This window comes from Leucopleurus acutus, assembly GCF_964270905.1.
Source record: "Leucopleurus acutus genome assembly, chromosome: 21".
In the NCBI taxonomy this organism is placed as follows: domain Eukaryota; kingdom Metazoa; phylum Chordata; class Mammalia; order Artiodactyla; family Delphinidae; genus Leucopleurus; species Leucopleurus acutus.
Genome location: NC_139163.1, coordinates 33,517,730 through 33,539,589, shown reverse-complemented (window position 1 = coordinate 33,539,589; position 21,860 = coordinate 33,517,730). Strand labels below are relative to the sequence as shown.

General features: G+C 49.7%; 1 protein-coding gene across 3 annotated transcripts; it reads right to left on the bottom strand.

The window, feature by feature from the left end:
* Positions 1–513: 513 nt before the first annotated feature.
* POMK (protein O-mannose kinase) lies at positions 514–21,485 on the bottom strand. Of its 3 annotated transcripts, XM_082863930.1 has the most exons (5): positions 21,447–21,485; positions 19,259–19,352; positions 18,274–18,428; positions 13,933–14,235; positions 514–4,220 (listed from the first exon to the last, which is right to left on the bottom strand). In XM_082863930.1, exons 4-5 carry the CDS (start codon positions 14,212–14,214, stop codon positions 3,450–3,452), a joined length of 1,053 nt encoding a protein of 350 aa, XP_082720056.1. In that variant the 5' UTR covers positions 14,215–14,235; positions 18,274–18,428; positions 19,259–19,352; positions 21,447–21,485; the 3' UTR covers positions 514–3,449. The 3 variants fall into 3 exon arrangements, with proteins under 3 accessions (XP_082720056.1, XP_082720058.1, XP_082720057.1); XM_082863932.1 differs by lacking the exons at positions 18,274–18,428; positions 19,259–19,352 and having other exon boundaries at positions 21,447–21,474; XM_082863931.1 differs by lacking the exons at positions 19,259–19,352; positions 21,447–21,485 and having other exon boundaries at positions 18,274–18,748.
* Between the last annotated feature and the right edge of the window lie 375 nt (positions 21,486–21,860).

Here is a 21,860-nt window from a genome sequence, read left to right as displayed (position 1 = left end):
AAATAAGTGTCGGATTCTGACTTAGAGCCCGCCATCAGATGCAGCTGTACGATTGAAGTACCATCAACTCACTTGCCACTATAAAGCCTGCCACCAAAAGCAGCGTAGTTTTCACTTACCACTCACTCATAGGGTTTTGATGAGTCTGCAAGCAATTGATTTATTATGGTCTCTGTGCAGTCAAACCTCTCTGCTAATGATAATCTGTATTTGCAGCCACTCCCTAGTGCTAGCATCACCACCTCAGCTCCTCCTCAGATCATCAGGCATTAGATTCTCATAAGGAGCGCGCAACCTAGATCCCTTGCATGCACAGTTCACAGTAGGGTTTGCGCTCCTATGAGAATCCAATGCCACCGTTGATCTGATAGGAGGTGGAGCTCAGGCGATAATGCAAGCAATGGGGAGTGGCTGTAAATACAGATGGAGCTTCTCTTGCCCGCCGCTCACCTCCTGCTGTGCAGCCCGGTTCCTAACAGGCCACAGACTGGTGCTGGTCTGTGGCCCCAGGGTTGGGGACCCCTATGTTAAATGATTAGAAGTCATATGAGAATAGTGATTACTGAAACTGACATTTATTTTTAAAATAATGGGGAGAGGGTGGATACATAGAGGACCTTTTTAACACATCCTGCGTGAGATAAGCTTTCCACCCCACTCCCACCTCATGTGCCTCGTTTTAAGAGCACTCACGTGTCCTGTTTCTGCTGAACGATTTACAATCCCTGGAGGCTCTCCGAAGCTTGGGCAGTTTGTAGCATCACATGAGATAAAGAGAAAACACACTATAAACCACATGGTAGTGATGATTTTTTTTCTTCTTTTTTTGGCCACACCACGTGGCATGCAGGATCTTAGTTCCCTGACCAGGGATCAAACCCTTGCCCCTTGCAGTGGAAGTGTAGAGTCTTAACCACTGGACCTCCAGTGATGTCCCCATGGTGATTTAAAAAAAAAAAATACTTGGAATAAGGTTAGTAGAGAGACCACTAAATCCTGGGCTGTGCTTTGAGAATGGCTCACCTCATCTGCCTCTTCTCCTGATTATACTTTTGCTGAATATGTGGGCAATGAACTCACCTAGGTTTTAGTGAGCATGTAAGTTCCTCTTATGATTTTGCAGTTCTGTTGGTACTGAAGATTGAACCTGAAGGGCCAGGGCCAGTTTGGTGTCTGGCACTGGCATGGTAAAGCAGCAGGGAGAACTCAGAGGCAGAGCAGAAGTTGGAAATGCCTCTCGCCAACTCTCTCATTTAGAAATGGGTTTGTCTGAGGCCACACATGAATCAGAGGCAGAGCTGGGATGATAACTCAGGTCTTCTGATCCTGACAGCGTCCCCTCCCTTACACCATGCTGTTCATTTTAGCTCTATCATCAATATTTAAAAACAAATTCATTTGAAACAATGTTTTCCTCCCAATGCAAAGTCACCAAACCAAGAAAACCCTCAAACCAGAATTACAACATGAATAGGGTAATTTCAAATCAGCAACTCCACACAGTAACTACTACATCAAGTGAAAAGGGTCATAAGAGGTACATGGTCTTGTGGCAGAGGTGGGGGGGGGGGTTCCAGCTTTATTGAGATATAATTCACATACCATAGAATTTTCCCTTTTTGTACAATTCAGTGTTACCTAGTATATTGAGTTGTGCAACCATCACCACTGCATAATTCCTGGACATTTTCATCACCCCCAAAGAAACCCTGTGCCCACAAGCAAGCACTCCCCATTCTTCAACCCCAGGCCCCTGCCAGCCTCTAGAAACTACTGATTTACTTTCTATGTCTATGGGTTTGTCGATTCTGGACATTTCATACAAATGAAATAATACAAATGTGGTCTTTTGTGACAGCTTCTTTCACTTAGCATATTCATCCATGTCGGAGCATGTATCAGTACTTCTTTCCTTTTTATGGCTGAACAACACCTCATGGAATGGATGGACCACATTTTCTTTGTTTTCTTTATCTATTCACCAGTGGATGGACATTTGGGTTATTTTCATCTTTTGTCTCTCACGAATAATGCTGCTATGAACATTCATGTACAAGTTCTTTTATGGCCATGTTTTCAATTCTCTCAGGTAAATACTGGGGAGGGGAACTGCTGGGTCATGGTAACTCTATTTTAACTTTTTGAGGAACTGCCAGACTGTTTTCCAAAGCAGCTGGAACACTTGACATTCCCACCAGCAGTGTATGATGGTTCCAGTTCTCTACATCCTCACCAACACTTGTTACTGTCCATCCTTCTGATTACAGCCGTCCTAGTGGGTTCTGGCAGCATTTTTATAACAGAAAGTAGCAGTTAATATACTCTGGGCAAGCGTATTCTCTGATGAACCACAGGACCCACAGGACCCGATCAACCACAGGCGGTAGAATAGGGATGATACTGACAATACTCCCTATCCCACTGCCTGGGTTGCCCTCCCTGACAGTTAAGCACAGTGGTTCTCGAAATGTGGTCCCCAGACTGGCAGCACCAGAATCACCTGGAAACCAGTGAGAAATGCAAACTCTCGGACTCCACCCAGACAGACTGAGTCAGAGCCTGCGGGTCAGGGCCCAGCTCCCTGTGACTCCAGTGACTGTGAGGCCTGTGCAAGCCAGGGGCAGGCAGCCGGCTGCACAGCATCTCTGCCCCTCAGTCAGCTTTAACCCCCTTACTGGTGATGATGACTATGCACCAAATCCTTCATCCCCTGCAAACAAGGATGACAGTGACCAAGGAAAGAGCTACTTGAAGGATTCAATCATGCAGCTCAAGTGGAAGGGCTTGACACCTTCCAGTAATGAGTGACAGATACTGTTGATATAAAATGTTCACAATAATTAATTTTGGACACAGAAAATCCAGCTGGAAGGTAAGTAGGAATTTCACAAGCACCATCCAAGGCAGTAACATAATCTCCATCATACTTGATATTTTAAATGTTCCTTATCCATTCAAAATTTCAAAGAACGTGCAAGCTCGCTGGGAAGGGAATGGCCCGGGAGCTTCACAGAGCAATCATTTGAAATGGTAGAGATGCCTCATCAGTACCAGTGAAATACACCGCAATACTCACCTAAAAAAGCGAGTACTACTGCTTGTTTCTTCCGTACACTGCAATTTAAAAACCTCTCTACACACATTTCTTACAAGCTTACACATTTAGGTGTTAGGGAAGCCTCTTTGTAGCTCCATTTTTGTTACTTCCTTCAGATACTGGCCAGACTCGCTGCTTCTTTGCACCTCCACCTGAAGCCAGGCTCCCATCAAGCCCGGTTTGCTGTGGCTTAGTAACTCCTGCCAGGCGGCCAGGATAGGGAGCCGCTCACTTGTGCACGCGGATGGAAGAACCACGGGTCAAAGCAGCGAAAACCTCACCATCAGAGCGGAACCACTGTAACTCTTCCATCCGATCCTTGACTCCCATACCTCACCGACTGCACCAGTTTTTACAGCATCTCTCTTGTCTGAGATGTCGCGGTGTCTCTGAGTAGATTCAAAACCTTCTGGTAAGTGTCCAGGACGTCCTGAGCGGTGGGTCTCTCTGCAGGCGTCTGGCTCTTACACGCCTTGTGAATATCAAACAAGTGGAATCGGACCATGTCGCTCCCTTCTACGTGCCCCAGAAGGAAACTGGAGACGTCTGGAATCTTCCAGATGTCGATCTTCTCGTCATACGCGGGCATGAGGTCGTCGTGAAAAGGCACGTCCTCTCCGTAGGGCCACAGCTGCTCTGGGGCCACGAAGTCCCCGCGAAGCTCCCGGTGGCCGCACTTCACCAGGGCCCCGGTGCTGCGGTTCACCAGGGGCAGGGCGTCCAGGTCGTTGAGCACGATGCTGAAGTTGGCGGTCAGCAGGTACTGGGACAGCGTCTTGGGCAGGTCGCTGGAGTCGCACATGACCAGCGTGCCCAGGGGACTACGGTGCAGGAAGTCGATGATGGCCACGTAGCCCAGGGCCAGCTGCAGCCTGTGCTGCCATGTGTTCGTGCTCCGGTACTTGGAGAGGTTCAGCGTTGCCTCCAGGCTGCTCAGGGAGCCTAAGGGGTGGTACTCGGTGAGGATGCTGTTGTCATCCTCACAGTAGCCCAGCAGCGTGACAACGTGCTCACTCTGCAACGACTTCAGCATCCGCAGTCCGTGCAGGAAGTCGTCTCTTACCTCCAGCCTGGTGAGCCGCGACAAAGCCACCTTGCGTTCCTTCCACTCGGACAGAAACACCTGGAACACAGCCACAGAGAACGTCAACCTGGAACCCTTGTCAGCTGGTGAGCCAGGATGCAACACGGCAAATGCCTCTCCGTGTCAGACGTGGTGCAGAGGACACAGACATTAGCGAGGCACAGACTGTTCCAAAGACTTGCTCATAAGCAGGACCAGATGCCGGGTGAGGCAAATGCCCTGTCAGGGCGAAGGCCCAGCGCCGAGGAGGCTGGGCAGCTGGTCCGGGTGCTGAGGGCTGTCTGGAGAGCCCGCGGGAATGTCCTGGAAGCTGGTCTGTGGGATGACGGGGCTCGCAGGCCAGCTGTGGAGAATGGGGGGCACTCCTAGGAGAGGGGACGGCATGAACAAAGGCAGGGAGTGGCAGACAGACCAAAGCAGGGCAGCACAAAGCAGGGGCGGGGCGGGAGAAGGCTGGAAAAGTGGTGAGTGGAGAGCTGGAAAACCCCACACAGGGACCGGGCCCAGCCAGCCCATCACACACAACGCCACCATTCGCTTTGAAAGGTGTCAGAGCAAACCACAAACAGGAACGACTCTACGTAAGGAACACAGTTTTACACGGTCCGTGGTTTTGTGACTTCAGCTGTAACAGCAGGAGCTGAAGTGGCACACACTGGACCTGCTGTCCTGGCACACAGCTGGCAGAGGAGCTGCTGTACCACACAGCCTTGGATTCCCATTTCTATCAGCTGGCAAAGAAGAACCACAGAGGAATTCCCTGGCAGTCCAGTGGTTAGGACTCTGCGCTTTCACTGTCATGGGCCCGGGGTTCAATCCCTGGTCAGGGAACTAAGATCTGTGAGCTCTGCGGCTTAGATAGATAGATAGATAGATACATACATACATAGATAAAAAAACAGATAAATAAATAAAGTGGTATGGGAAAAAAAAGAAATAAGAACCACTGATCTTCTGCTCGAGTCCCCAAAGGGAAGGCAGAAGGTTGCAGAAGAGACAACAGGATCCGGGTCAGGACTCCACCGCACCAGGTGGCTCCTGACCCCGTGGGCTGTGTCCCTCTGGCTTTCTCTTCTTCATTGTTAAAATAAAGCTTATGAAAGCAACTTGGGGCATATTTATCAAGAGCCTTTAACATTAAAATCTACAATCTATCTAAGGCAACAATCTGAAATACCTAAAAAGCTCTAAGAATAAAAATCTGGCATTATTTATAAAAGCATAACTGGAAGCTATCCATCCATCAAAAATCGGGGAGCAGTCCAGTTATGCAGGACCACTCAAGGAAGGTTACAGGGCTCAGCAAAATGCAGACCCTGATAGGGTTTTCACAGATAAAAGTCACGTTACAAATGAAAAGGATACAAAGTGTTTTCATACCATTGTTCTAACTGCATAAAACAAGGCAAAATTACATAGGAATCGAAGGATTTTTGCTGTTCTCTTTATATGCTTTTTTTTTTTCTTCATACCTTTTGGTATAACTTTTCCAGAATGAATATATATTACTTTTATATTTTAAAACATTTTTTTAAAGAACTAAAAACTATTATTTCAAATGGAGATGGGCTAGAGGACTGTGAAGATTTATTTTGGGCCTGAGAAGGGAGGTTCCTTAATGGAAAAACCCTTTAACTACTGTTGACCGTTTATTCAAAAGAGAAATCTTTCAAGACCTTCTCAAAAACCCGAATTTGAGAAATTTCACTACGGATAATTTCTATTAAGAAGCCATATTTCTCTGGCTGCTACGGTCACTGTAAGTTTCATGAATATATATTTTATTTATTTTTATACAGACCACATTTTATTCTCTCCATAGATCTGCACCAGCACTGTATTTGATCTCTGACTCCAATATAAAAATCCTGTTTCTGGGCTTCCCTGGTGGCGCAGTGGTTGAGAGTCCGCCTGCCAATGCAGGAGACACGGGTTCGTGCCCCGGGCCGGGAAGATTCCCACATGCCGCGGAGCGGCTGGGCCCGTGAGCCATGGCCGCTGAGCCTGCGCGTCCGGAGCCTGTGCTCCGCAACGGGAGAGGCCACAACAGTGAGAGGCCCGCATACCGTAAAACAAAACAAAACAAAACAAAAAAAACCCTGCTTCTGTTAAGCCCATCACTCCCTTGGGCTCCCCTCCTGCTCATGGTCGGCACCAGTACTAGCAGACGGCTTTGGTGTCCAGGCCCATTTTTCATACAAAACAGTAATCACTTTAGAGAAGCTGCCACGGTTTACGCATTTACTCAACAAGAAACGCGGGAGACGTTCGGCTACAGGCCTCGTGACTTCCTCCTGAACCCTCGTTTATGACAAATCCATTTTTGTGCCTCAGATAAATGAAAGATTAAATACTACTTATTATTAAGTAGTATTAGTCTTTGGGATCTCTCACAAATATCTGAAGCCTCCAATATTAAATATTTGCAAGTTAAAGGTTAAGAATCATTTCTCAGAAACCAACTTTACCTTTTTTTTTTTTTAGTTATAAAAATAATCATGAATACTTTTCTTGGTAAAAGTTCAAATACAGAAGGAGTAGAACTCCTTCCTCTGCATTTACTCCCAACCCAAAGGAAACTAGCTAACTATTTGCCTGGTAACCTCCCAGAAGTTTCTCTATGCGTTTACATGTGTTAATGTCCATTTATAAAATAGCATTTGAGTTTATTATGTAAAGTGGGAATATGACAAATATATTGCAGGTGGCTTTCTTCATTTAACAGATGCCTCAGAAATCTTTCCGTAATGTATATATAGATCTAGGTCATTCTTCTTAAAGCTGCAGGATATTTCATAGTATGGGTGTACTACTTATACTGGTATATTTTCAGTTTTACAGATGATCATTTCTTTTTTTTAAAACTAAAGTATGATATAATAAAAATTCATAAAATTTGGAACAGATGCTGTCAGAATGGATTAGGTTCTTTTTTCTACACAGCTCTATCATTTTACATAAACATTTAATAAGATCTTACGTAATCTATCTTTAAAGACTTGATAGACATTTAAACTATTTCCCATTTATTTCCTAGTAACAACAATTCTGCAATGAATAGCCTTATATTTACATCTCTGTGCACATGTGCAAGTGTTTTTATAAGCTAGGTAAGTAGACGCATCACTGAATGAAGACGAGGTGCTATCAGGACCCTTCAAAGTACCAACATGTACTTTCACCAATCGTGTATAAATCTTGTGTTCTAGAGCCTTAACCACACTAGGTGTTACCAGTCTTGGTAATCTGTGCCAATCTAATGGCTGAAAAACATTTTCCTGTTCCAATATGTATTTCCCTGATTATTAATGAGACTGAGCACTTTTCACCCTCTGGGCATTTCCGTATTTCTTCTGTGGAAAGTCTGTTCATTGTCCTTCATAGTATTTTCTCTAGGGTTGTTTGCTTTGTGCTTATTAATATCTAGTTCTTTATATATTATTCATGTGATCCTTTATTACAAATGTAACGACAAATTTTAGAAGATAATTAGCTTATGTGGTCTTCTGTAGTACAATGTCAAATCTGTCTTCATTCATTTAACAAGTACTTATGTCAATTAAAAAAACTGAAATAAATCCCTGCCCATATGAAATTTACATTCTAGTGCAGGAGGCGGACAAGAGAGAAAATAAATAGGAAGTGTGTGAAGTACATTAGAAGGTAAAACATGCTTTGGAGAAAAATTAAGCAGGGAAGGGTTTACAGCTTTACTAGCTTGGGGAAGCTCTCACTGGGGTGAGGCTCGAACAGGAGCCTGAAGGAGGTGGAGCATGGAGCCACGTGGCATCTGGGACCATGTCCCAGGCGGGGAGGACAGCAGGGTAAAGGCCCTGGGGTGGGATATGTCCACCGGCTGCAGTGTCTGAGCAGGGGGAGGGGAGCAGAGGCTGGGAGAGGCCTTGAGTCGCCGAAAGGACTAGCGTGAGACAGGGCACCCTACACGGAGGAGCTGGCTGCTGTGTGAGAGCATCTGAAGGGGCAAGTGTGGAGGCAGAGAGCGCACTCTGCAGGCTGCCGAGATAATCAGGTACCAGGCACAGAGGCCTGGGCGGGGAGGGGGCCGGGAAGAAGCCGAGGAGCGGCCAAATTCCAGGTCTCTCCTGCGTGTGGAGACGCTGCAACTTGCTGAGGGACTGAACGTGGCTGTGGAGAAGGCAGGATGACAAGGGTGCCTCCCTGGGCGGGGAGGGATAAATTAGGAGTTTGGGATGAACATATACACACTACTATATACAAGACAGATAATCAACAAGGACCTGCTGTGTCGCACAGGGAACTCTACTCAATACTCTGTAATGACCTATATGGGAAAAGAATCTGAAAAAGAGTGGACACATGTATAACTGACTCACTGTGCTGTACATCTGAAGCTAACACAGCATTGTATATCAACTCGACTCCAATATAAAAGAAAAATTAAATACAAAAACAAAAACAAAGGATGCCTCCCGGGTTGTGGTGTAAGCAGCTGGACGGATGGGGTTGTCCTTAGGGTGATGGGGACAGTGAAGGAGGAGCCGGCTAAGGGGATGGTCTGTGACACACTCAGGCTGAGAAGACATTCAACATCCAAGATGTGGGGTAGGCAGGGGATAGAAAAGTCCAGAGTTCTTTCAGGGGATAAAGATACGGGGCTGGACGAGGCCACGCTGGCAGTGCGCACAGAGGAGAAGTCCAAGGCTAAGAGGATGAGGAGGTGGAGCCTGCAGGGGAGACCGAGGGGCGGACGCTGCTATTTCATGCCACGCCTGCGCTCCCGCCAGCCTTCCACAGTAAAAACAGATCACACAAACGAGAGGGCGACAGAGTAAGGGCTGAATCCATTCTTCTGATGGGAGCCAACTCAAATGTTATGGCTTTTTAACGAACCATACCTTAATTTTAAAGGAAAAACCACGTAACCGAGAAAACTCTACTGGAGGGTTGTGCGGCTAAGTACACAGATGCTGCACGGGGCCACACCGCCTCCGCTCCCCCAGGTGGACACGAGTGGCCGGGATGGTGCCTGGTGTCCGCAAAGCACGGTGCAGTGTCCGCCCCCGGAAGCACCGGTTCTACTGCAGCCCTTCCTCCTCACGAGCACTGCTGCCCAAGTCTGTGGTTCAGAAAACAGGCAGCCCTGAGACGTGGCCGCTGCTGTCCTTGAGCGGCTGGCAGAAAACATACCTGTCCGTTCAGTGTCATCTTGGGTTTAAAAATCCAAAAGGGCTGAACCCACTGTCACCTGCAGGCGTCAGACGGGACAGCAGGGAGGGGCAGGTGAAGGGCCTTCACCCTGGGCTCCAGCTCCTTTGAACATCCGAGCTGGATGTGCTGCGTTCATAATCAAAGGGCAGAAAAGGAAAAGCAGGGGGGCAGTCGGCCTTGCCCCCAAACCAGCTGCAGGAAAAGATCTGTGGCCCCAGCAATTCCAAACACAAACCAGAAACACAGCCTGGGGAAAGGGGGGAGGGTGGTGTGCTTGTATAGTGAGGAAACTGTTAAAGATAAGCCAGTATTTTATTTTATGTGGATTCAGCAATGAGCCTTTGTGTTCAGGCCCCTAAAATTTGCTCTATGAACCTTCCACAGGCTAGACTTGCTCTATGAACCAGCCACGGGCTAGGTGCTGAGGACACACAGGTAACTGGTGTCTGTGCCCTCAGGAAGCTTGCATTTATACGAGACAACAAACCAGATGCCAGATGGGAGGGTCCACGGCAGGGGGTGAGATGGGTTTAGAGAGGGATGTCAGGGAAAGCCTCTCAGAGAAGTGACATCTGAGCTGAGATCTGGACATGAGGAGTCGGGCAGATGGGGAGGAAGAGATTTCAGGCTGGGAAAGGCCCCGAGGTGAGAAAGGGCTTGTCTGATCAAGGAACAAAAGAAAGGGCAGGGTGGCTGCAGGGTGGGGTGAGGACCCGGACTGGCCTGGGTGAGTTTAGGAGGAAGGTAGGGCCCGGGTTTGGGGTTTTTCCTAAGGATGCTGTGGGTTTTAAGGAAGGGACATGTGTGGTCTGAAGTGTGTCTGCAAGATGCCTGCCTGGGGCTTGGGGAAGGGCACAGGTGGGCAGGGAGGCCGGTTCCAAGGCCAGGGACAGAGGGGTTACCCAACAAGTTGGGAAATGTTTTGAAAACATACCTGATGGAACTTGCTCTTGGCCTAGTCAGGGGGAGGGGGTGAGGGGACGCAAGCTGACTCCCTGGTCTGGCCGGCGCCACTGGGCGGAGTGCTGGCATTTACTGAGACAGGAGGGCTGGGGAAGAACGGGCTTCAGAGGGGAAATTACCAGGAGTTCCACCTTTGTCACACTTAGATTCTCAAGAGGCTTCCAAGTAGACAGGTCAAGTACAGGTGGATACACAGACCTGCAGCTCAGGGGAGAGGGACGGGCTGCAGGTATCAAGCTGGGGGTCGCCAGCCCATAAAATGCATTTAGAGCAATGGATAGATTAAATCACCTAAGAGTGCATCCCAAGAAGAAAAAGGGGACCCTGGAAGCCACCGGGAGGAATAAGGTTTCTCAGCCTCAGCACCAGGGCCACCTCGGGCCGCGCAGCCACCTGCTGGGGATGGGGCCGTCCCCGCATGTCAGGGTGGTCAGCAGCGCCCCTGATGTCTGCCCACTGGACGCCCGTTCACCTCCCCACGCCCAGCTGTGACAGCCACACGGGGGTCTCTACTCATTGCTAAACGTCCCCTGAGGAGTAGCCTCGCCTCTGGGCTAAGAACCGCTGCTTGAGGCAAGAGCGAACAGGAGAAGTCAAGGGGAGAGTAAATAGGAAGGGCTGCCCAGGGGAGGAAAACCAGAAAGTCGAGGAGCCCGGGCTGCAGGAAAGGTCAAGTGAGAGGCAGGCAGAGCAACATCTGGCCAGGGGTCAGAGGGAAGCTGGGTAAGAGCGTCTCCTTGGAGGTTGGTGTTTGGGAGCCTCTCAGGAGGAGGATGGAAGGGTGGATGGGTGAGGAGGAAGCAGAGGGGAAGCAACAGGGAATCACGGGAAGAGGGTTTTCTCTTTGAAAGCGCGAGCGTTTGTGTGTAGCCAGTAGGGACCACCTTCAGAGTGGGGAAGAGCGATGATGTAGGGAAGGGGGAATCATTTAAAGGGAACTTGTGAGCAGTCAGGGACAACCCCGGAGCTGGAAGGTTTGTAGGTCGGGTGGGCAGATGAGGACAGGGCCTCTGGGTGGCTTCTGTTTTCACAACATCTTAGTAGCAAGATCACCAGCTAAGGAAACGTCTAAGGAAACAACGAGGGGGTTGTTAAAGGAAACGTCTGTCTCAGAGAATGGGAGGAAAAAGTAGCTAAGGGAAAAGAGCCTGACCCCTGGGCTGTGTTGAGGTTTGTGGTCGTGCCGGAATGGCAGGGTTGTGACGTTCCTCTCTGCCTCCAGGACAGCTGCCCAAGTGCAGATACACAGCTGGCGTCAACCGGGTGTGGGGCTTTCCCCGCCAGGCAGGATGGAGACAGAGATGCAGGGAGACGTTGCCAGTGTCTGCGCCAGAGTGACGAGGACACAGCAGCAGAATCTGCTGCTGGGTGAGTCGGAATGCAGACAGGTGGGAGGGTCAGAGAGGGAGAAGGGGGTGGGATCAGCCCACCGAGGCCCCGAGGAGTTACTGAAGCCGGGGCGCCAGGAGGGGCGGGGTGGAGGTCAGACAGGGATGTCAGGAACTTTGGTCACAGAAATTCCTATTGAGAAACTATGCCCCCAGAACGGGTGCCAGAGAGGAGGGATGCCCACATAGGCGGGGTGGCCGCAGCAGAATTGTGGGAGTAGGTGCCTACACGGAGGGTCAGGGGACTGCCCTGGGCCAGACCATGCACAGGCCCTGGGGTCCCAACGGGGCAGGACAGATGGGGCTCCCAGTGGAGCTGACATCTTGCGCTCAGAACACCTGTGACCCAAGGGCAAGTTTCAGCCAAAGAAACAAAATCTCAGTGTAACAGCCCTTTACCTTAACAAACAAACCACATTCCACATTGTTGAATCTACTGGGCTGGGTGTCATCTGCGAGGTTCCGTAAAATCAAATCTGTCCTCAAACAATAATCTGCCACCATCGAAGCTACTCAAAAACATCCTTCAGGGTAAAAAGCAATTCCAAAAAAAATTCCAAAAACGTTCTGAGCGAGCACAGCAGCATGGAAGCAAGTGGGCAGCCCTCAGGGTCCCTCTCCGAAGGAGACAGAAATTACCTGGCTGTGAGTCCTCTACTGCTCCCCTCCCTGGTGACCGCTTAGCCCAATGCTGTCAACACCCCCCAAATCTCCATCCCCGCCCCCGAGTGCCAGACTCGTACACCCGACTGCCTGTGTCCCTGCCTGGCCACCTAAACGGCTCAGGACGGTCACCTCACACACTCACAAGGCCTCCCCAAGCAGGTGACACAGACCCTGTCCTCCCTGCTGCCCCAGCCGGGCGCCTCCGTCATCCCCTCCCTTACACCCCACGTCCAGTCTACTGGGATGTCCTACCGCCCCCACCTTTAAGATACAACCAGAACCCACTGATTTCTTACCGTGTCCGGTGCTGACACTGTCGAGCTGTAGCCACCTGTCACCAATCTCCCCGCGAGCCCGGCCGGGTCTGCTCTGCACACAGGCCAGCAGTCCTCCCCTCCACTCACGCTGCCCGAGGTGGTGCCTGCGGCCAGCACCCCTGGGGCACCCTCACCTCTGAGGCCTTCCTCGCATCCTGCCTCTGGTCCTGGACAAGCAGGCACATCCCACCCAGGGGCGTCTGCTGGTCCCCATCTTTCTTGCTGGGTCATTGTCCCCAAGTACCACACCATTCTGACCACCTGGAGTAACAAGCCCGCGGCTCTTCCCTTGCCCCACTGGCTCAGAGCACGTCACTAACACAGCTTCCTACGCACCTGTTTCTTGTCTTCTTGACTGTCTGACTCCCCAGCCGGCTTCAAGGGCCTTTGTTCTGTCCACTGCTGCACCCCCAGCACCCACTACAATGAGCGGGCGAATCTGAAGAAACCCATTACCTTCCCGTCACCTGGCTTCATGGTTTCACCTCACATTAATTCCCCTCCCTTCTTCCCTCTGACTCCCTCCTTCAAGGTTAATCCTTTCCCCATTCAGGGACGCAGCTGTCTATCCAGCTGCAGCCCTGCCGTCACTCGCTGCGTCCTCACAGAGGGTCTGTCCTGTTCAACACCCTTCACTGGCTTCTGGAGTCACCCTGTCTCAGTGCAACCACTGCAGAAATGCAGCCCATGAGACGGGGCTCTGGAAGCTTCTACGTGAGAACTGAATTCGCCCCTTTGCTTTCTCTTTTTAAAATAAAAATTTTTTAATCAATATAATACCACTATAGAGTTTGAAAAATAAGAACGAAAAAAGCTGCCCCAAATCTTCCTTCACCATAACACACTTTCTATCATTTCAATATTTTTCTACATATATAATCTTGCACATGAAAACTGCATATTGCACAATTTTCTATTTTGCTTTTCTACTTATCATAATGAGAGCTTTTGCACGTTGCCGCAGAGGGTTCCTAACCACACTTACTGGCTGTAGAATATTCTACAAGTGGTTGGACCATAACTTAACCATTGCCCTGTAGTTATGACTTCTAGTTTTCTATTACTGTCAACAGCAAAGCAGAGTACTCCTTGATGCATCTAGCCGCTTCCTTCCTTCGCCTCCCTCTATAGGATAGTGTCCCAGCTGGAGGCACTGGCGGCCACACGATGCCAGCCCCCCTCCCCGCTGGGCCACTTGCTGCCCCGGGCAGTGAGCCAGGGACTCACTCTCTTCACGGCTCCTTCCCCGACACGCTTCATCTGCCTCACTTCTGTCCTCAGCTGCTCGCAGGACAGCCACGGGGAGCAGTTGCTCGTCGGCCCCATCCTGAAGTGGCCGTAGGGACAGCGCGTGGGGTCCTCCGTGGAGCGCCGGGGCGAGATGAAGAGCCAGTCGAGGCAGAGGTAGAGGAGGGCGTTCATGAGGGCCATGGACAGCAGCAGTCCCACCACCGGGGGCACGTCCCTGGGCGGGGGCCCTTTCCTGCCCTCCTGGGGCCTCGTCTCCATGGCGCTGGCTTCTGCAAGCTCCTAAAACAGTGAAACAGGGAGTAGTCACGGTCCATCTTATTTCAGGAAGGACTGAGGGTGACACAGCCTCCCGGGCTTCAGGGTCACCGTGAGGATCAGAGAGGGTTTGAGAGCAGCCTTGCACCAAACGCTCGATGCCAGCCCCTCCCAGAATCGTTGCTTCCTATTACAGCTTCGAGCAGAAGGGAGTCTTGGGTCTGACTTTGTCTCTGTCTCCCTGCAGCTGTCTGCGCTGAGTAGATACGCACTTAACAGTTAGTAAGATGAAAGCAAACTGTGGCTTTGTTAGTCCAGTGGGGTTGGGGCAGGAGGTGGACAGGAGAGAAGCTGGGGTCGGGGTATGGCTGGGACTCTGAGGGGTTGGGATGTTCCTTGCAAGGTACTCAAAAGCCCCCTGATGTTTTTAAGAAGCAAAGGTGTGAAAGGTGCCCCAGGGTGGGAGGCTCCAGCGGGAATCCAGAACGAGCACTGATGAGAACGCAGGGCAACACGACCAGGGGGAGACGGGCGGGCGCACAGGTAAGCACCACGGTGAGGCAGGGGCGCTCGCCATCCAGTGGGCTCCCGTCTGGGAGCAGGTGCGAGGCCCGGGGTGGAGGCAGGTGTTACCACCCGGTTGCCTCGGTGGAGGGTGGGGAGGGACCTGGACATCGGGAGCGGGACACTCAGGGTGCCTGGGGCGGACGCTGGTTGCCACGCGCAGGGAGCATCACTACCCCGACGAGCGACGTGGCTGTACCACTGTGCGCTGGCTTAACCACAGCACTGGGGCACACGGGACACCACTGACGGCACAGACCCTGTGCCAAAGCTCAACAGCCAACGTGCAGGCCTGACCCCTCGGCAGCACCTGGCCTGGCTGGCTGACCACTCCCTCCCTCCTCCTGAAAACGCTCTGCACTCGGCTCCCAGGAAACCACTTGCAGCTGGGACCTGGCCCCCACCCTCGTTCCCGGGGTGGGGAGATCTCCATGACCATCCGCTGAGCTCCAGGTGTGAAGCCCAGTCCCAGCCTCCCCAGAACTCCACACCTGCCTTCCTGACACCTCTACTTGGAGTCTGGTGGACAACTCAAAAATAATATTTCTCCTCCGCAATAAAAAGACAAATAACTCAATTTAAAAATGGGCAAAGGACTTGAACAGACATTTCTCCAAAGAAGATATACAGATGGCCAACAGGCACATGAAAAGATGCTCAACTTTAATAGTCACCAGGGAAACGCACACCAAAACGACAAGATCCCACCTCACATCCTCTAGGATGGCTATAATCAAAAAACCAGGCGGTAACAAGTGTGGATGGGAAACCCTCATACGTTGCTGGTGACAATGCAAAATGGAGCAGCCACTGTGCAAAACAGCCTGAAGTCCTCAAAGGTTAAACACAGAGTTACCACCAAATCTACTGCTCGGTATCTACCCAAGAGAACTGAAAACACACATTCGTGCAAACACTTGTACATGAATGTTCACAGCAGCATTATTCATAACAGCCAAATAGTGAAAGCAACCTAAATGTCCATCAGATGATGCCTGGATAAACAGAACGTGATGTGTCCACACAATGACATAGTATTCAGCCATTAAAAGGAATAAAGCACTAATACATGCTGCAACATGCATTGAAAACATTATTCTCAGGAAAATTAACTAAGGGAAATAGCATATGATGCCATTTATATAAAACTCCAGAACAGGGAAGTCCAGAGACAGCAAGTAGATCAGTGGTTGCCAGGGCCTGGGTGGAGGCGGACATGGGAAGAGGTAGTTGATGTGACAGGATTTCTTTTTGGATGAAAATGTTCTGGAATTAGTGGTGACGGTTGCACAACCTTGTGAATATACTAAAAATCACTAACTGTACACTTTAAAATAGCAAATCTATAGCCTGTAAAATATATCTCAACCTAATTTTTAAATTGAATTATAGTTGATTTACAATATTGTATTAGTTTCAGGTGTACAACATAGTGACTCAGTATTTCTCTAGATTATATTCCATCTAAAGCTACAGCAAGTCCACTACCTACGAACGAGTTCCATTCCAAGATAGTGTTCGTTAAGTCCAACAAAGTTAGCCTAGGTACCAAACTAACACAATCGGCTATAACACTGTACTGTAATAGGTTTAGAATACTTTTCACACAAATAATACATAAAAAACAAACACAAAAAATACAGAAAACATTTTTAATCTTACAGTACAGTACCCTAAAAAGTACAGTAGTCCAGTACAACAGCTGGCACACAGGGGCTGGCATCGAGTGAATAGGCAAGAAGAGTTACTGACTGGAGGAGGGAGAGAAGGTGGGAGATGGCAGAGCTGAAGGATTGTCAGCAACAGGAGACGGAGGGCAAGCTGCCATTTCACTCACGCCTGACGATGATGGAACATAGGTTCACATCTTTGAAAGCTCGCAACTTGAAGGTTCATGTGTAGGGGACTTACTGTATTACAAAACAATGGCTGTATTCCCTGTGCCGTACAATTATCCTTGTTGCTTACCTATTCTATACATAGGAGTTTGTAACTCTTAATCCCATACCTCTATCTTGCCCCCTCTCTTCCCTCTTCCCACTGGTAACCACTGGTTTGTTCTCTATGTCTGTTTCTGTTTTGCTATATACATTTGTTGGTTTTATTTTTAGATTCTACATATAAGTGACATCATACGGTATTAGTCTTTCTCTGACTTATTTCACTAAGCATAATACTCTCTAGGTCCATCCATGTTGTTACAAATAGCAGAATTTCATTCCTTCTTATGGCTGAGTGATCAGAAAACCTGAATAGACATTTTTCCAAAGACAATATGAACGGCCAACATATGAAAAGATGCTCAGCATTGCTAATCATCAGAAATGCAAATTAAAACCATAATGAGATATCACCTCACACCTGTCAGAATGGCCATCATCAAAAAGACAAGAGACAATAAATGCTGGAGAGGGTGTGGAGAAAAGGGAACCCTCCTGCACTGTTGGTGGAAATGTAAATTGGTGCAGCCACTATGAAGAACAGTGTGAAGGTCCCTCAAAAAGCTAAAATTAGAACTACCATATAATCCAGCAATCCCACTTGTGGGTATATATTCAGCAAAAAAAAAAACCCACTAATTCGAAAAGTTACATGCACCCCAATGCTGACTGCAGGTCTATTTACCATATAAATAGACATGGAAGCAACCTAAGTGTCGATCGACAGAGGAATGGATAAAGAAGACGTGGTATGTAATTTTATGTATATATAAAATCTCAACATTAAAATATAAAAATACTTCCCGGGCTTCCCTGGTGGCGCAGTGGTTGAGAATCTGCCTGCCAATGCAGGGGACACAGGTTCGAGCCCTGGTCTGGGAGGATCCCATATGCCGCGGAGCAACTAGGCCCGTGAGCCACAATTACTGAGCCTGCGCGTCTGGAGCCTGTGCTCTACAACAAGAGAGGCTGCGATAGTGAGAGGCCTGCGCACCGCGATGAAGAGTGGCCCCTGCTTGCCACAACTAGAGAAAGCCCTCACACAGAAACCAAGACCCAACACAGCAAAAATAAATAAATTAATTAATAAACTCCTACCCCCAACATCTAAAAAAAAAAAAAAAAAAAATAGAAAAGGGAAACCTTTAAAAGATAAAAATAGAAAAGGGAAACCTTTAAAAAAAAAAAAAAACTTCCCAAACTCAACTCTTCCCCTCAAATCTGCTGTTTTCAGTGTTCACAATCTCAGTGAGTGACAACTGTATTCTTCCAGTGACAAGCCTGCAGGTGAAGGGTCAGGAGTGACACTCTTCTGCTGAGCAGGGAATTTTAGAAGTAATGGACCCTTCTACGGGTCAGTGTACTCTTCCTAATGAGAAGAGAACACGCTGCTTTGCTCATCCCTGCCATCATGACGAGGTGCTCGAGAGACCCTGGCTCTACTCGACTGCTCCAGCCTCATTTAACAGCTCCTTTCTCGAGACGATGCCACATGCTCACCCGCCACCTGAGTCCTGTCAGCAACGTCCAGCAATGCTGCAGGGAGTTGTCTGCTCACCTTCCTCACCGAGATTCCGGGCCCACATCTTTCTCTCCACCTCTCTCCCTCCAGGCATCTTCCAGGACTCCTGTGGACATGATGACGACGTTCACCACTCAGGCTTCACGGTCTCTTGAGCTTCTTCCACCGACGCCTGATTCTTAGAAGGTGACCTTAAAGAAATGGGCAAAACCACGGCCATCTCTCCTCTGTAGCATTTAAAGTGACCAAGAGTGTGTCAACTTAGACCTGAGGTCAGGGAGCAGAGAACTATTTTCTGTAAAGGATCAGACAGCAAATGTTCAGGTTTAGGGGCCAGAAGCGGGAATCGAGTGGCCACGGCACTGTGATGTGCGGGGTGAGAAGCAGTGGTGCCGAGCGACCAGGTAACTGTCAAGAGTTATTTCATCTCGTCGTCAGCAGCAGCCAGGCCATGCTACACAAGTGAGCGAGCATGACTGTGCCCCAACAAAACTGTGTTCATGGAAGCTGAGATTCGAATTTCACATGCCACATGTTCTTTTGATTTTCCCCCCAACATTTAAAAAAGTGAAAAGCCTCCTCAGCTTTTCCTCAAGAATGGGTGGCGGGGAGCAGCCAGCCAGCCAGCTTAGGTGACGGCATCCCTCTGGATGTCGTGGGCCCCGCTTCCATTCCACGCCTTCCACACGGTCTCGTCCCCGCATGTGGCTCTGGCGGCTGTGTACACGCCGACTGTTTCAGGTCTCTTCTGTGGCCTGGCTCTTTCTCCTACACTTCGCTCAGTTGGCCCCTCAAGGTCTGCAACATCCATACCTGAATTCTGTCTCTCCGGTCGCCAGCATGCCCACTCCACAGGGTTGCCCTCTGTGACGGGCACACAACCAGGTGACTTGATTCTTCCCTCCCCGTAGCCACTAGACCAACCAGTCACCACCGACAGTCACTTGTCTCTGCAAAGCTCCCAAATCTGCTCACACCCGATCCCCCCGCCCCCGTTCCCCCGCCCTGGTCTAAGCATCACCTTCCTGGGCTTCTGCAACGCTTTCCTACGCACTCTCCCACTGCTTTCTCTTTTCCAATTCATTTTCCTCACTGACTAGGATCTTTTTTCTTTCCTGAAATGTTTCAAGCATAAAGAAAGTTAAAACGTAAGATCATGAGCACCCATCCAGCTTTGTCAAGTAATACTGCATCCCCTTGTTAAAGAAATAACCTATTACAAACATGGTTGAAGCCAGGGGCCCCTCGCAGTCCTATTCTGCTCCATCCCAAGAAATAGTCCTCATCCTCAAGCTGGTATGTCAGTAGTTCTCAAACTGTGGTCCCTGTACCTGCCGCAGCACCACCTGGAACTTCTGAGAAATGCAGGTTCTTAAGTCCTTGCCCCACACCTACTGCACCAGAAACTCTGAGGTGGAGCCCAGACATCTGTGTTAACACACGTGACGTGGGGGTGCAAGCTGAACTTTAATAATTTCCATGCGTGCTTTTTATTCTCACCACATGAGTATGTGCCCATAAATAACAACACATAATACACGTATGTTTTCAAACTTTATATTAATACAAGCAGTGTTGTACTGGTCGTCCCTCAGTAACCGCAGGGGATTGGTTCCAGGACCCCGTGCGAAAACCAACATCTGCGGATGCTCAAGTCCCTCATATAGAATGGCGTAGAATCCCTCTGTATCGGGGATGCAGGACACAACGTCCTCTTATGACTTGCTTTTTTAAAAGCCCAGCATTATGTTTTTGAGGTTTATCGAAGCAGATACATGACGCTCTACTTCGCTCTTTTGGATTGACTATACCGCAGCTGGCGATTCAGGTTTGCACACACTTCCTGTGTACATGTGGAAGGTTTACACAGGGTCTTTTTTTAAAAAATCATTTTATTTACTTTTGGCTGCGTTGGGTTTTCATTGCTGCACACGGGCTTTATCTAGTTGCGGCGAGCAGGGGCTACTCTTCGTTGCAATGCCCGGGCTTCTCACTGTGGTGGCTTCCCTTGTTGCGGAGCAGGGGCTCAGTAGTTGTGGCATGTGGGCTTAGTTACTCTGCGGCATGTGGGATCTTCCCAGACCAGGGCTCGAACCCGTGTCCCCTGCGTTGGCTGGCAGATTCTTAACCACTGTGCCATCAGGGAAGTCCCACCCACTTCTTAAAGAAGTCATTCACCCACTCCATCACCTTATGGTCTTTTTTTTAAAGATTTATTATTTACTTAATTTGTTTTTGGCTGCATCGGGTCTTAGTTGTGGCATGCAGGATCTTTCATTGTGGCTGCGGGCGTCTTTCTAGTTGTGGTGCCCAGGCTCCAGGGCGTGTGGGCTTTGCACTTTGCGGCAAGAAGGCTCTCCAGCTGTGGTGTGCGGGCTTAGTTGCCCCGTGGCATGTGGGATCTTAGTTCCCTGACCAGGGATTGAACCCGCATCCCCTGCATTGTAAGGAGGATTCTCTACTACTGGACCACCAGGGAAGTCCCCTCCTTTTTCTTTTAAAGGCATATTTCTGTAGTATGTTGCCCAGAGTTAGGGAAGAGGCTGTATGGCTGAGGAAATGTTCTCGCCCAGAAATAAGCAAAACGACACTGAAAGCTTCTACAAATTAAGAAATAACGATTAAAGGTCCAGGTGGGTAGGAGAAATTCAGGCAGTGTTTAGACACAAAGGATTTCTGACAACAAGAAAAAACTGGCAACAGGAAAAAAGTGGTTCCCACTGCTATACACTCACAGCTTAATTTAAAAAGAAAAGCAATGGAACAAAATTGGTTTTTACCAGCTACAGAATAATTTACACAACCAACCAGAGAAGAAATGATGAATTAGTGCCCCCCGCCCCCGCCCATACAATTTTGGTTAGAATCCCATTTTGCCAACAAAGCACAGGTACATTAATTATTTTAAATATTCCTGATGCCTGCTTAGCCTTAAGGTTCTATAGTAAAGGTCAAGCAAGGGTGGAGAAGACAAGAAGACCACCAAAGAACACGGCTAAACCCTGCTTTTTAAAAAGGGGCAGCAGACGATTCCAGACCTGGAGGCGGTGGCAGCGCGGCACCAACAGAGGCAGGACCTGAAGCCTGTCCCGGCGGCGTGTCCGTCGGCTCAAGTCCAGCTCGGGCGCCGGGCAAGACGCGGCCCAGCTACCCCCGCGCCCGCCCGCCGCCCCTACCTGCCGACCCCTCCCCCGGCCCGCCGCCCCTACCTGCAGTCTCGGTTCCCGGTCTGGCTCGCGGCCTCCTGCGCCTGCGCGGCCGGAAGCGCGCCCAGCAGGACCAGCGCGAGGGTGCGCCCTAGTGTCGTCCTCCAGCGGCCACGCACCCGGAGGTCGGTCGCCGGAACGCAAAGCCAGTGTCGGAGCGCACCCGGAAGCAGCGCCGGCGCACCCGGCCGGCTCCTGTGGCGGCTGCTTCTCTGCCAGCGCGTGAGGGCGGTGACGTGTTTAGTCCGGACGCGCAGCCGGGTGCGGAGAGGACTTGTACGATCTAGACGCTGCAGAAAGCTCCCGCTCAGCGCAAGGCCGTGCTTCCAAAGGGCGGTCCTCAGACCAGGTGCCGACGCTTCACGGCTCCAGGGAACTTGTCAGGAGTGCGAATTCTGGGCTCCATCCCAGGCGGGG

Coding starts and splice junctions, on each gene's coding strand:
- POMK (XM_082863930.1), bottom strand. CDS start 14,214: ATGGAGACGAGGCCCCAGGAGGGCAGGAAAGGGCCCCCGCCCAGGGAC. Junction 4,221..13,932: donor GGGAAGGAGCCGTGAAGAGA/GTGAGTCCCTGG, acceptor GCTGTGTTCCAG/GTGTTTCTGTCCGAGTGGAA.